This window comes from Salvelinus sp. IW2-2015, linkage group LG4q.1:29 (genome assembly GCF_002910315.2).
Source record: "Salvelinus sp. IW2-2015 linkage group LG4q.1:29, ASM291031v2, whole genome shotgun sequence".
NCBI classification, from domain to species: domain Eukaryota; kingdom Metazoa; phylum Chordata; class Actinopteri; order Salmoniformes; family Salmonidae; genus Salvelinus; species Salvelinus sp. IW2-2015.
In genome coordinates, this window is record NC_036842.1 from 55,336,693 (window position 1) to 55,352,427 (window position 15,735).

Genomic DNA, 15,735 nt, shown 5'->3' on the forward strand with positions numbered 1-15,735 from the left:
GTTTACATAGAGTCAGATAAAGTTCGTCAGGGCCATCGATGTGTCTGCTTGGGGGGAATATATACGGCTGTGATTATAATCGAAGAGAATTCCCTTGGTAGATAATGCGGTCGACATTTGATTGTGAGGAATTCTAAGTCAGTGAACAGAATGACTTGATGTTCCTGTATGTTGTTATGATCACACCACGTCTCGTTAATCATAAGGCATACCCCCCGCCCCCTCTTACACAGAAAGATGTTTTGTTTCTGTCGGCGCGATGCGTGAAGAACCAGCTGCTGCACCGACTCGTTAGCGTCTTCGATGAGCCATGTTTCCGTGAAGCAAGAACGTTACAGTCTTGTTCTCTCTGGAATGCTACCCTTGCTCGGATTTCATCAACCTTGTTGTCAAGAGACTGTACATTGGCGAGTAGTATGCTAGGGAGGGAGCGCGATGTGCCGTCTCGAAGCTGACCAGAAGACCGCTTCGTTTGCCCCTTTTTACGGCGTCGTTGTTTTAGGGTCGCTGGCTGGGATCAGATCCATTGTACTGGGTGGAAGGCAAAACACAGGATCCGCTTCGGAGAGTCATATTCCTGGTCGTAATGATAGTGAGTTGACGTTGCTTCTTATATCAGTAGTTCCTCCGACGTACGTAATGAAACCTAAGATTACCTGGGGTACCAATGTAAGAAATAACATGTAGAAAAACAAATACCGCATAGTTTCCTAGGAACGCGAAGCGAGGCGGCATCTCTGTCGGCGCCGGAGTAGAAAAGAAGATGTCTAACCGACTTCCAAAACTATAGCTTGTTAACAAGAAATTTGTGGAGTGGTTGAAGAATTCAACTGAGACTGCTCTTCTCTGTATCACGGAGCGCTCCGCACTGCTAAAGCTAACTCTCTTCCTCTTGCTTCTCATCCTTCTAGACCTATCGGCTGCCTTCGATACTTGAACCATCAGATCCTCCTCTCCCTCTCCGAGTTGGGCATCTCCGGCGCGGCCACGCTTGGATTGCGTCCTACCTGACAGGTCGCTCCTACAGGTGCGCGTGGCGAGAATCTGTCTCCTCACCACGCGTTCTCACCACTGGTGTCCCCCAGGGCTCTGTTCTGGGGCCCTTCTCCTTTCCCGCTATACACCAAGTCACTTGGCTCTGTCATAACCTCACATGGTCTCTCCTATCATTGCTATGCAGACGAACACACATAATCTTCTCCTTTCCCCCTTCTGATGACCAGGTGGCGAATCGCATCTCTGATGTCTGGCAGACATATCAAGTGTGGATGACGGATCACCACCTCAAGCTGAACCTCGGCAAGACGGAGCTGCTCTTCTCCCGGGGAGAGGACTCCCCATGATCTCGCGCATCACGGTTGACAACTCCATTGTGTCCTGCTCTCCAGAGCGCTAAGGAACCTTGGGTGATCCTGGGACACACACGCCTGTCGTTCTCAACTAACAATCAGGCGTGGCCCGTTCCTGTAGGTTCATGCTCTACAACATCCGCAGAGTACGACCCTGCCTCACACAGGAAGCGGCGCAGGTCCTAATCCAGGCACTTGTCATCTCCCGTCTGGATATGCAACTCGCTGTTGGCTGGGCTCCCTGCCTGTGCATTAAACCCCTCAACTCATCCAGAACGCGCAGCCCGTCTGGTGTTCAACCTTCCCAAGTTCTCTCACGTCACCCCCGCTCCCTCCACTGGCTTCCAGTTTGAGTCGCATCCGCTACAAGACCATGGTGCTTGCCTACGGAGCTGTGAGGGGAACGGCACCTCAGTACCTTCAGGCTCTGCGAGGCCCTACACCCAACTAGGGCACTGCGTTCATCCACCTCGGCCTGCTCGCCTCCCTACCACTGAGGAAGTACAGTTTCCCGGCAGCCCCAGTCAAAACTGTTGCGTTGGCCCCCCAATGGCATGGAACAAACCCCTCACGACGCCAGGACAGCGGAGTCAATCACCACCTTCCGGAAGACACCTGAAACCCACCTCTTTAAGCAATACCTAGGATAGGATAAAGTAATCCTTCTGACCCCCCCCCCCCCCCCTTTAAAGATTTAGATGCACTATTGTAACAGGCTGTTCCACTGGATGTCATAAGTGAATGCACCAATTTGTTAAGTCGCCATAAGAGCGTCTGCTAAAATGACTCTAAATGTAAATGTAAATGTAAGAACAAGTTTTAATGACTCCAACCTTAAGTGTAGTAAACTTCCGACTTCACCGTACATGGACACCACTCACACACAGACCCACCTCGTGGCGGAGATGGCCCCAGTGTTCTTGAGACGACCACTCCCACGGTCTTCAGTGCAGGTGGGTGTGGTGAGGGAGCCGTTTGTAGATGAAGTACTTCTCTGTGGAGTAGTTGGGCAGGAGGCCCCGGAGAGAGAAGGACCCACCTCCCCACTCTTACCTAGACAGGGGGAAAGTGTAGGGAACGCAGACAGGAAGCAAAAGTGAAATAGAGGAACAGATCAAAAGGAAGAGAGAATGACAGATGATAGAGATTAACCGATAGAGGATAAACCAATAGAGATAACCCATACAGGATAATCGATAGATATTATGAATGTGCAGTAGAACGATATGATATAACCGATAGAGGATAACCAATAGAGTATGAACGATGGAGGCTGAACGGATAGATGATAACCGATAGAGGATAAGGGTAAATATAAGCAGAATGAACGATAGAGGATATAACAATAGAGATAAATGACAGAGAATAACCAATAGAGGATAGAGGATAATAGATACATTAATGACAATAGGAGGTAAACAATAGAGGGTAAAAATAGAGGATGAACGATAGAGGATGAACGATAGAGGATAACCATAGAGGATAAACAATAGAGTATGAATGATAGAGTCATGAACGATATAGGATAACGATAGAGGATAACCAATAGAGTATGAAAGAATGGAAGTTGAACGATAGATGATAACGATTAGAGGATAAACGATAGAGGATAAAGAGTTATGATAGAGAATGAACGAAGAGATAAACAAAGAGGTAAACGATAGAGAATAACAAAAGAGGATAAACAACAGAGATATAGCCAATAGAGGATAAACGATAGAGGATGAACGATAGAGGATAAACAATAGAGGATGAACGACAGAGATAAACATCGAGGATGAACGATTAGAGTAATAATGATAGAGAATGAACGATAGAGATAAACGATAGAGGATAAACGATAGAGGATAAACGATAGAGGATAAACGATAGAGAATGAACGATAGAGGATGAACGATAGAGGATAAACAATAGAGGATAAACGATAGAGGATGAACGATAGAGGATGAACGATAGAGGATAAACAATAGAGAATGAACGATAGAGAACAGAGGATAAACCATAGAGGATAAACAATAGAGGATGAACGATAGAGGATAAACGATAGAGAATGAACAATAGAGGATGAACGATAGAGAATGATCGATAGAGGACGAACGATAGAGGATGAACAAAGAGGATGAATGATAAAGGATAGAGAATAAACGATAGAGAAATGAACGATAGAGGATAAATGATTGAGAGATAAACGATAGAGGATAAATGTTAGAGAATGAATGATCAAAGATGAACGATAGATGATAAAGGATAAACAATAGAGGATAAACAACAAAGGAGGAAAATGATAGAGGTAAAACGATAGAAGATAAACGGCAGAGGATAAACTACAGAGGATAAACGGTAGAGATAAACGGTAGAGGATAAACGATAGAGGAATGAACGATAGAGAATGAACAATAGAGGGTAAAAGATAGAGGATAAACCATAGAGGGATAAACCATAGAGGATAAAACGATAGAAAATAAACGGGTAGAGGATAAACGCTAGAGAATGAACGATAGAGAATGAACGATAGAGATAGAGGATAAAAGATAGAGGATAAACCTAGAAGATAAACGATAGAAGATAAACAATTAGAGGATAAACAATAGAGGATAAACGATAGAAAATAAACGGTAGAGGATAAACGATAGAGAATGAACGATAGAGAATGAACGATAGAGGATAGAGGATAAAAGACAGAGGATAAACCATAGAAGATAAACGATAGAAGATAAACAATAGAGGATAAACAATAGAGGATAAACAATTGAGGATAAACATTAGAGGATAAACGATAGAGTATGAACGATAGAGTTTGAACGATAGAGTTTGAACGATAGAGTATGAACGATAGAGTATGAACGAGAGGATAAACGATAGAGGGTAAACAATAGAGGATGAACGACAGAAGATGAACATAAAGAAAACAGTGTGTGTGTTTATGCATTAGTGCATGCCTGTGTGTTACATTAAGGCACAGTGAGGTAGTGGGTGTATGATTGTGGGGGATAGTGGCCCTTGAATTTACATGAAATGAGTTGATGCACTCTGTAATGCCTACCTGCATTGAAAACTTCAACCTCCATTAGCATTAACTATCGACTGTACAACATACTTTTACTGAAACTTAGGAACAGCGCTGTGCAGTAATACATCGATAATGAAATGCAAGAGAGATAATTATGGTTGTGCTTACAGCAGGTGAGTAAAAAAAAGTTGATTGGTTGAGGTTAGAGTTTTTAGGGTTAGGTCAGGTTGACATACCGAATCGGCTGACACGGTTGATTCCGTCGATAATGGCTATGTAGTTGTCATTGTCTTCGATGCTCGTCTGTAAAGAGGGAAAGGCAGTAGGTTAGTCAGGCATCTCAAAAGTCTACAGTAGCTTCCTCTACTCATCTCCTCCCCCTTACCTTTTTGTGTCCCTACATTTCTTGGGCTGCTTTAAAGAGGCAATCTGCAGTTGCTACATCCATTTTGGGACGTACATGTATTTATTTTATACTTTATTTAACCAGGTAGGCCAGTTGAGAATAAGTTCTCATTTACAACTGCGACCTGGCCAAGATAAAGCAAAGCAGTGCGACAAAAACAACAACACAGAGTTACACATAAACAAACGTACAGTCAATAACACAATAGAAAAATAAATGAATAATGATGTAGCCATTGATTCTTGAAAAATATAACTTATGATCTCATGATCTCAGTTCAACTGTCGTACCCAATCAGAACCCAAAACATAACCTTGTTTTTACTACATTGTTTATAAACAAAGTAAATGTAAATAAACACTATGTTGCCTCAAAATAATTGCTAAAACTACAATGTTGTTATAATGGATGGTCAGTCCTTGTATACATAGCTCTGTCAATGAATTTGAGAGTGCTTACATTTCTCCAGCCCCATCCCTCAGCTTTTTACTGAAATAGGGGCATGGAGATCACTTTGTTATTGTTTGAACTGCTGAATGCCCCTTTAAAGCTGTGACCCGCTTAGCTGAAGCTAACACTGATGCTAAGCTAAAGCCAACACTGATGTTAAGCTAATAGCTAGAGACGTGATATTCCACAGCTGACCGTCTATGTACTGTAGCATGTCTAATCTCTGCTCAGTCTGATGCTGTAGTGGGTAATCCGTTCCACTATTCTGTCCCCTTTGATTTCCCAGGTGGGCAGCGGAGTGTAGCGTAAGATGTGTGTGCTAATCTCCTCAACAAACACACACACACATGGTATTGACCTGCTGGTATTCTACACTGTCAGTTACTGCCAGGCTGTTTATTCAGTAGAGGTACTGTTCAGACTAGTTATGTAGATACAGTAAGTCATCCCTCATCGACTATGAAAATCATTGCTGGTATGGACGCAAAATGATCCATCAAACACTCTTGACACAGGTCACAAACACACGCACACCTGCACAAAATCAAATCCATCAGCACACTCCGCTTCCTGTCAATGTCAACAGATGACATACCTGTCAAGGACACCCACTCCCCCCAATCTACAGTACCTACCTACCTGAACACACAGGTAGGTAGGTACTGTGGCCATAGTAGGTCAAAACATACAGACCAATGGTAGAAAAAGTACCCACTGTCATACTTGAGTAAAAGTAAAGATACCTTAATAGAAAGTGACTCAAATAAAAGTGAAAGTCACCCAATAAAATACTACTTGAGTAAGTCCAAAATTATTTGGTTTTAAATATACTTAAGTATCAAAAGTAAACATACGTGCTAAAATATACTTTCAAAGTAAAAGTATATATAATTTCACATTTCTTATATTAAGCAAACCAGACAGCACCATTTTCTTGTTTTTATTTTATTTACGGATAGCCAGGGGCACACTCCAACACTCAGACATAATTTACAAACTGAGCATTTGTGTTTAGTGAATTCACCAGATCAGAGGCAGTAGGGATGTTCTCTTGATAAGTGTGTGAATTGGACCACTTTCCTGTTCTGCTAAGCATTCAAAATGTAACGAGTACTTTTGGGTGTCAGGGAAAATGTATGGAGTAAAAAGTACATTATTTTCTTTAGGAATGTAGTGAAGTAAAAGTTGTCAAAAATAGAAGTAGTAAAGTACAGATAGTCCTAAAAATGACTTAAGTAGTACTTATTAGTATGTTTACTTAAGTACTTTACACCAATGATACAGACACACTCAGAAAATGACCACACACTCACGCCCACCTCAAACAGCACAGAGAGAGCTGTGATCCTGCCCCCGTCCTTGATGGCCTGGTCTAAGGACTCAAAGCGATGCACTTCATAACAGTAGATCTGCATCTGGAACAGACAGATACAAGGTACAGGAGATGGTTGATATCCCTTCAACTGTCCTTGAGAGTAGGGCTGAGTGCTATATCCTATTTTAAGGTATACTGGTATGGATCCACATATTTGGATCTTTGGATTTGAACAATACTGTCTATAGCGATATTTTGATACAATGCTAAACTAATCGGAGTACTTCACAGTCAGTTTTGTCCTAGTTTGGTTGAGAATAAAACCATCAGAATGGAGAAAGCCCATTAAAACCACTTAGAATTCCTACGGTCATGTACAACGTATAAAACATATTTAGAACTTTTCAGAAACTTAACCGTTTCATCGTGTGTGTTCCAAATATCTCTAACAATCGCCCCAATGTGAGTTTTTTTATGCGAGTGATGTCAGAATGCACTCACTGTTCAAAAATGTGATTGTTACGCAACAGGACAGTTAACCCGTGCTGCCCTTAAACCAAGGCACGCTGCCTGCTAATTATCTATAGGCTATGTTTCAACTTGTCAATTTCAGATTAGTTAATATTTTCTAACAACAGTTTGAATTGAGGTGTGTACCACCTCCTCATTAATTCTCACAGAAGTAGTCCATTTCACTGTTGCGGACGTTTGAGGCTTTACTGAGCCGGACAATCTCTCTTCGAAGAGAGCCCAAGCACTTATTCGGTTTGAGTGTACACTGCAGGGACCACTGTAGAATGATCACACCCGTGTGTTGGTAAGTGTCAAAGGGATAAATACTGTTAAATACAGCCAAACAGTCAAAAATTTGAAAGCCCTACTCGGGAGGTTACAATGAGGTCATACTCTGTCATATGGAGGTTATAACAAGGTTATACTCTGTCATAGTTATAATGGGCGAATGTCAGGTCTTACCTCCAGGGGGTACTTCACCCCGTTGAGGCTGTGTTCGGAGCCCTCTGAGGAGGCGTTGCAGCGTCCCCAGTGGAAGGTGATTCTTCCCACCTTAAACCTGCCCCTCAGCCCCCCTCCACTCACATAGAAGTCTCCCTCTGGGTTCACCGCCACTGGAGAGAACACACAGAGGGTGTTAGTTGACCCCATTAAACAACCCACACATACACTCACACACACTATATTGATGTGGCCTGAAGCTTGCCAAGTGAAAACACAAAAAGTCACGTACGCACACACACACCCATCGGCTTTAAAAGTGCCATAAGTATACACTATAAAAATGCCCAATCTTTCAGTATCTAACAATATATAATAATTTCCACATCATCATATTGTATTGTATTCCTCCTTCCACTCTTCTTCTGCACCTCCTCCTTCTACTACGACACCGTAGTATTAAAACCCAGACCACAAGGCTCTGAGACAGTTTCTTCCCACAGGCAGTGGATACTGAATAGGTGACTGAATGGCTGGTTGCAGACAGGACTGTTTTACTGTATTACTTTGGCTTTACAGTTTCATTGCTGGCTGCTGTAATGCTGTTTTTATGGTGACGACTTATGGGGACGTGAGAGCGCATACCTGTCTTGCCGTCGTTCTTGATGGTGGCCCCATCAGACATCGCTTCCTCCCAGCCCTCGAACTTCAGCTTTTGGAACTGAACTTTGACCTGTGTCAGCTCCTCCTCGATGTTGATGGGTGACTGTCTGGCATTGTTACATGATGGGTACTTCTTGGCCCAGTTGTTTTGGTTGAGAGTCCCTGCCAAAAGAGAGTTGAAATGTGTTTAATGCATGGTAGAGATAGATAGCTAACGTATTGGTGGTGCATCAGCTACATTCATTTGCCCAAAAATTGTACATGCCGTTTTCCATTTCAAAACACAACTCAGTTGTTTTCCCTTTTCCCGGAAGTGTACTCTGGTTTCTTCCTCTTTAATTAGTGACCAACTGATTGCAGGTGTGCTCCTGCGGAGAGCTAACGACCTAATCACATTCAGGTGTGTCTGCTTTGACAGGATATCACTGGGGTGTAACATGCAGAACTGTGGAATTTCTCAAGCCATTCCTGGGGGATCCCCAGGGTGTGATAAATATTTATTTTTTTATCCCCGCACTAATACCTAGGGGTGCACGATATATCAATAAACATCTTAGCTAAATATGCCAACATCGGTATCGGCCGATGTCTAGTTTAACGCCGATGTTAAAAACCGATTTCAAAGCTACCGTGCATATATATATAATGTAGGTACATGACGTAATGTCGCCAACAATGTCTGCTGTGTGGATCGACTGGTCGAGCAACGGTACACACTACCAAGTGTGCTATTTTTCAGATGTTGCCCTACATGAGTTACACAGTAATTTTGGGTATCAACCTCCACTCTTCCCGGGAACAAGAGCAGGTGGTCAGCATATCCTCGGCCCAGATGTTTGTCCGCCGCTGTCAACGTACCTGGAGAAGAGCTCGGGCGGAAATTCTCAAGACCAACTCCAGGTATCGTCGACAAGTTGACCGTCGTCGGACCCCAGCTCCCCACTACCACATTGGGCAGAGGGTATGGCTTTCCACTCGGGACCTGCCCCTTCGGGTGGAGTCCCGCAAACTGTCCCCCAGTTTCATTGGTCCTTTTCCCATCTCTAGAGTCCTTAGTTCCACTGCTGTCCTTCTTGTGTTACCCCGTACCCTCCGTATTCACCCTACCTTCCATGTGTCTAGGATTAAGCCTGTGTCTCACAGTCTTTTGTCTTCTGTTTCTAGGCCCATCCCTCCCCCCCGGGTCATCGATGGCCAGCCAGTGTATACGGTGAGACGCCTCCTGAGGGTTCGACCAGGGGGCAGGGGTTTCCAGTACCTGGTTGACTGGGAGGGTTATGGCCCGGAGGAGAGGTGCTGGGTCCCTGCTAAAGACATCCTGGACCCGGCCCTCATCGCCGATTTTTTGACAAGGAAAATATTGGTATCGGCCAAAAATGTAATATCGGTGCATAATACCTGATTCAAGTAATCATGGGTTGGGTGATATGATGAGTAGTTCAATCAAGTCCAATCTACATGAAGTGCTTATGGCAACGGGTTGATATGGGGCTGTGCATGGAGCTGATGTGCCTATTTCACACGATAGAACAATTTAATGTCATGCTTTCATTCCAACATTTGCTCCTGCTCATTCATTGCTGTACATTTTCCAGTTGAACTGGAGTCAACTAAGGGGCTGGCAGTATCATTTTCAGTGTATTGGTCGCATGGGAGGCCTAAATTCCCTTCCTGAGTTTTGTTTCAATGCTTCTCCTGTAACCTAACTCATCCTAACTCATCCTGGTTGCCAGTCTGTTTCTGTTTTAGCCAACACCTGTCTCATATGACATAGACAACAACAAAAGCTGGCTAAAATATCAGTGACAGTGAGTATGGGTAGTGTTTATTTCACTTGCCTTGAAGTTCCCAGCAGATAGATTTGATATGCATTGCTTAGGCTATATACTTTGAGCATGTAAATACATACACACACATACTACTACTACTACTACTACTACTACTACTACTACTATTACTCGTTACAATTTCTAACTGAATTTTAGTCCTGGGGCCCACATACTGTAGAGACCCATCATTGTAAAGAATGAGGTCATTCTGAGTTCTGGGTCAGCTCATTAGCATGTCAATGGCTCCACACACACACAGCAGAGCGGATATGATGCAACAGTATATTCTTCATAATCTATCTGTTGTGGGCAATTGTAACTGGGCTTACCCTGTGATAATCGTATAAAAAAAAGCTGTTGTGAAAAGCCAAATTAAAAAATCTTTGTTATCTAATGTTTTTTTCTCAATGGTTCTGATGGTTTTTATGCTCAAATTCTCAACATTCGCTAAAACTGCAACAAAACCTCAGGAAAGGCACCTGGGTATTCATGCTCCCAGTCACTGCTAATCGACAGGGTCAGCGCTGCTTTGCTTAGCTTCATTTGTTGCATTCAGACGATTTCATAAAATAGATACAGTTACATATTGCAATATTATACTTTGACCTCAAGTATCAATTTGTTTAAAAAAAAGTTTTGCTAGGTAGCGTTCTTGCGGGTTAGGCTACCGTTGAACGAACATGAAAATGGACAAAATCCCTTTGAATGATTTATCGAGCTAGAATTTCATTTTGATGACATACTTTTTTGACGTTTTGATCTACATGTTTCAGTCATTTCAATTGTTGATATGAAAATTTCGTTAGAACCGTATTTATTATATACAGGTAAATGCCAAAATAAAGGAAACGCTTGAGTAAATGAGGGATACAACGTATATTGAAAGCAGGTGCTTCCACACAGTGGTACTGGTTCCTGAGGTAATTAAGCAATTAACATAACACTTCGCTTAGGGCCAGTATAAAAATGCCCAGTTGCCTATTATTTTGGCTACTATGGCTAGAAGAGATGAATCAGTGAATTTGAAGGAGGGGTCTCAAAGCAGCATTTTTCATGGAAGAATGGTGTCGAATCCTCCAATAGAGTTTCAGACACTTGTAAAATCTATGACAAGGCGCATTGAGGCTGTTCTGGTGGCTCGTGATGGCCCACCGCTCTATTATTAAGAACTTTTATGTTGGTGTTTCCTTTATTTTAGTAGTTACCTGTATGTGTGTGTAATAATATTTCACATAATAATATTGTTATGTGTGTGTTTTTGGGCGTGTGAAGAAAAAAATCTGGTGCATTGGAAGAATTGTAATTCCAAATTGAAAACATGTTTTTAGAATTTTTTGCAAATGTACGAAATAGCTCATTTACATAAGTATTCACAGCCCTTTGCTATGACACTCCAAATTGAGCTCAGATGCATAAATGCTTGGTAAAGATACCGTTCTTCCCTTTCTAAGAGAGGTAGTAGACCATTCCATTAGTGGTGATAATGATGGTACTGTACAGTGTTTGGATCCACTTAAAGGTATGTCAGAGGAGCCTGTCTATTATGGTTTTAGGATAAGAAAGATCAGGGCTGAAGGGATGCGTCGCTCAAAAGGCACGCACAGCAAAAGAGAATCCCTTCCACACACACACACAAGCCGCAAGAGCATACACACACATGCAGATGATCCAATAAAATCACACACACACACACACACACACACACACACACACACACACACACACACACACACACCACACACACACACACACACCCCACACACACACACACACACACACACACACACACATTATCACAAACAAGCTCACACAACCACAAATCACCATTCCAAGCCCTTTGGCTGGGAGGGCCCACCGTGCAGAATGGTTGTTTAACTCTCATGAGCTTCTATATTGTGCCTGAACAAAAACAATTGGACCCAATACAAGAGCACATCACAGGGATTCAAAATACAACACAATATTGTGTTATTATTATTATGACTAAATAGTCATTGCAATATGAATAAGCAACAAGCAATATAGTGTGTGTGTGTGTGTGTGTGTGTGTGTGTTTGTCTGTGTGTGTATGAACAAGTTTATCTGAACGTTGAACTCTATCAACTGCTTTTCTATTTCTAATATATCTTCAAGCATCCAACATAAACTTTCTGAAGCACAGGGTAAGTATAGCGTCCATAGGGCCATTGGACCAGGGCTGTTTTTCTGTTTATGATAGTTATACAATAGACCTATAGATGGGGGAGGTTATCGAGGACAGGGAAGTTGGGGAGGGACAGGGGCATGTTAGGGTGGCATTGGCAGTCGGAATACAGGTTGTCCCCCCGCCTGGCTGCCTGTGCCCACATGTCTGTGCCCTCACCCAATAATGTCCCCATTGTTGTGCCAGTCTCCCCATGTGTCACTCAGATTCAGTTTGTTGTGACGCCGACCGAGGCGAAAGGGGAGGTATGGGAAGGTGGTGTGGTAAAGAGAGAGAGAGGGAGCAAAGGGAAGACGGAGAGAGAGCGTTGGGAAAGGGCTAGGGGTAGACTAGACAGTGAGAAGAAGAGGGGGAATGAGAGAGAGAGAGAGAGAGAGAGAGAGAGAAGAGAGGAGAGCACAAAGATAACAAGGGGTGGAGAGAGAATATTTTTTTTCTTGTCATGTCTAGTGAAAGCAAAGATTGACAGAGAGATATGGGGGGTGGGGGTGATTATTGTGTGCTACTGCCTGAGGGTCATAGTAAATATGCATGGTACATTTCCATGCCAAATGATGCATCTATTTTGTAGAATATGCTGTATTACTGACTGTTTGGCAACTGTATAAAATATAAACATGCTAATAATACAAACTGTATCAAAGTCAATGTTGAATTGAAGAGAAATACAGACATTTTTGCTACACATCATACATTCTATGCCGTATTGGCTAGTCATAACCCATGTCATGTCTCATCCAACACAGATCAGACAAGCTAGGCTAAACAGCCGCTCCAAACCAGGGGCTGAATGTGCCCTACTTTCCAAATATGGGTCCCAGAGCCTAACACAGGGAATTCTCTCACCACCAGGGAATTCTCCATGGCTGAAAAAATAAATAAAGGAATAGTCCCTGAGAAGAGAGTCCCTAGTGTTGTGTGTGTGTGCGGTGGGGTGTTTTGTGTGTGGACGTGTGTGTGTGCGTGTGTGTGTGTGTGTGTGCGTGTGTGTATGCATGTGTATGTAACCCTCTGTCAAATGAGGCTACGCCAATACATTGTGGCGTTTGCACTGTTTAACAGCTTGTGTTACAACATTGTGTGTATTTGGATGTTGTCAACATTAGTTGAAAAGAGATTGTGGGCCATATTCTGAACTTGAACTTCAGTGTAAATAAGTCTTCCTTTCTCATCTCCCCATCTGATAACCTAAACATAGGCCAATTCTTAACTGACAACATTTCAGTTGAAACTTGTCTACTCTTTCCCCCAACCAGTGGTTATGGAGTAAAGGGGAGAGAGAAGGCCATGCCATTTACTATTGGAACAAGGCTCCAAATGACCCCCAATGATAACCAATCCATTTCCTTGTTGATATCTCTCCACACACAATGCCAAACGTCAGGCGAATTCATGAAGATCAAATTAATTTCTAAGGGGATACGTATTCAAATGCAAATCTCAAAATGAGACCACGGGGGGAAATTGGAATGGGTTCAGATGATCTTCAAGAGAAGGGGGGAGAATGCGTGAATGTTTTCTCAAATTATCTTTTCAAATAGGACATTAATTCCCAGGTCTCTTTGGCGTCCCCGTTTCAGAAGATATTCATGAAACCAAGCTATTCATCATGACCTGTATTGTAAACAGAATTATTGCCAAAGAGTATATTCTGCAAATGGCCTACTCTTTTGATGTCTGCCGCACATGCACACACACACACCTTTGTTCTTCCTCTCAAAAAATGGCTGATATAGAGATGCCAGGAGTGGCCATTCCTAAGAAAATCCCAGTCTACTCCAAGGTACAAGCTTCGTGAGGAGGACAAGCATCGTGACTAGGCTACTCCATTTTTCTCTAACCAGTCAGAACGGTCTAGTCTAAGGCAAGACCAGTCTAGCCTAATAGGTTTATTGGAAACCATAACAGCTCTGTTAAAGGATGAGTCAAACAGATAAAGACAAAGTTAATCCCTTCTGATATTTTCCACATGCAGACTAGACAATCTCTGTGGTTATCTGTTTTTACATTACGCACACACACTTATTACACGCGCACACACGGTACGCAAGTCACAAGCAACTATTAGTCTATGACTGCAAGTCTGACATTGTCTGTCACTACCAGCTCAAAATACTAGCGTTTCCCAGTCATCTATTTGAAGCACACTACTTATCAATCACATACTCACTCACTGTGTGTCCGCGCACCTGCACACCCACGGGTGCACGTATTCACACACACCAACACACACACACCAACACACACACACCTCATAAGAGGAGCTTTGAGGACACACTGTGGCAGTCCAGCAGACATCAAAGTCTTATCTCCACCAGAGTGCCACTCCACTCCTGACCACCTGTGGATTCATGGCTAGTGAGGAACCCATTCAATCTACAGGGTAACACCTCAACTGGTCTTTGGTATTACAATGCTTCAAAATCACTTAGCTTCAATATATCAATAATTTATCCCAATGTATCCTACTGAGATAGACGTAGAACATTTAACCAAACTCGTCTGGTCCCCTACACACTTACCCGCATAGGACCAGTCGATGTCTTCTGAGAATTTACGCTGGGCCCGGTATCCGTATCCTTGCACCAGTTCAGCTGCAACAGAAAGAAAATAGCTTTCAAAAACAGCTCGGTTTATGTCCAAATATGTCATTTGATTAAATCAGCCTGGATTATTCTTATCATGGCACCAGAATGATTATACGTTCACACAGCCTCTAAACGCTATTGAGTTGGTCTGTTTTTATTTGAGAACTGAAAGACATCCATGTCACTTTCAAAGACCAACTCACGATACCCTCATTCCAAAAGATCATGGCAAAGAACAAATAACAATGTGTTATTACACATAACAATATTGCTTATAGGCCATTATGTGCAGTGCAACATTGAGGAGCACTCATTTAGAGTTATATATGAGAAAATATCAGCAAAAGAGGGAGGTCTGAGATTGTACAATAAAAACAATCTGTTATCTTTTCCGTCTGAAGAAATTTGCTCAATTTTGAGAATGAGTAAGATTTACAGTGCCATCAGAAAGTATTCACACCCCTTGACTTATTCCATAAAATGTTGTGTTACAAGGTAGGATTAACATTGATTTAATTGTAATTTGTTGTCAAAGATCTACACAAAAAACTCTCAGCTCAAAGTTGAAGAGAAATTCTAACATTTGTCAAAATATCATGAAAAATTAAAAACCTAATACATATTTTTTAAATTCTTCTAGCTCTGTCAAATTGGTTGTTGATCATTGCTAGACAGACATTTTTAAGTCTTGCCATAGATTTTCAAGCCGATTTAAGTAAAAACTGTAACTAGGCCACTCAGGAACATTCAATGTCGTCCTGGTATATTTGGCCTTGTGTTTTAGGTTATTGTCCTGCTAAAAGGTGAATTTGTCTCCATGTCTGTTGGAAAGCAGACTGAACCAGATCTTCCTCTAGGATTTTTCCTGTGCTTAGCTCTATTCAGTTCTTTATCCTAACAAAACTCTCTAGTTCTTGCCGATGACAAGCATACCCATAACAAGATGCAGACATCACCAGGCTTGAAAA

General features: G+C 42.4%; 1 protein-coding gene across 1 annotated transcript in view; it reads right to left on the bottom strand.

Moving 5' to 3' along the window:
* Positions 1 to 15,735, bottom strand: part of LOC111962176 (receptor-type tyrosine-protein phosphatase zeta-like) — a 71,956-nt gene that overhangs the window by 25,894 nt on the left and 30,327 nt on the right. The window contains 8 exon segments of the mRNA XM_070442958.1: positions 2,239 to 2,325; positions 2,327 to 2,379; positions 2,382 to 2,402; positions 4,596 to 4,662; positions 6,535 to 6,630; positions 7,506 to 7,657; positions 8,130 to 8,309; positions 14,702 to 14,773. Of these exon segments, the coding sequence (XP_070299059.1) occupies positions 2,239 to 2,325; positions 2,327 to 2,379; positions 2,382 to 2,402; positions 4,596 to 4,662; positions 6,535 to 6,630; positions 7,506 to 7,657; positions 8,130 to 8,309; positions 14,702 to 14,773 (728 nt within the window).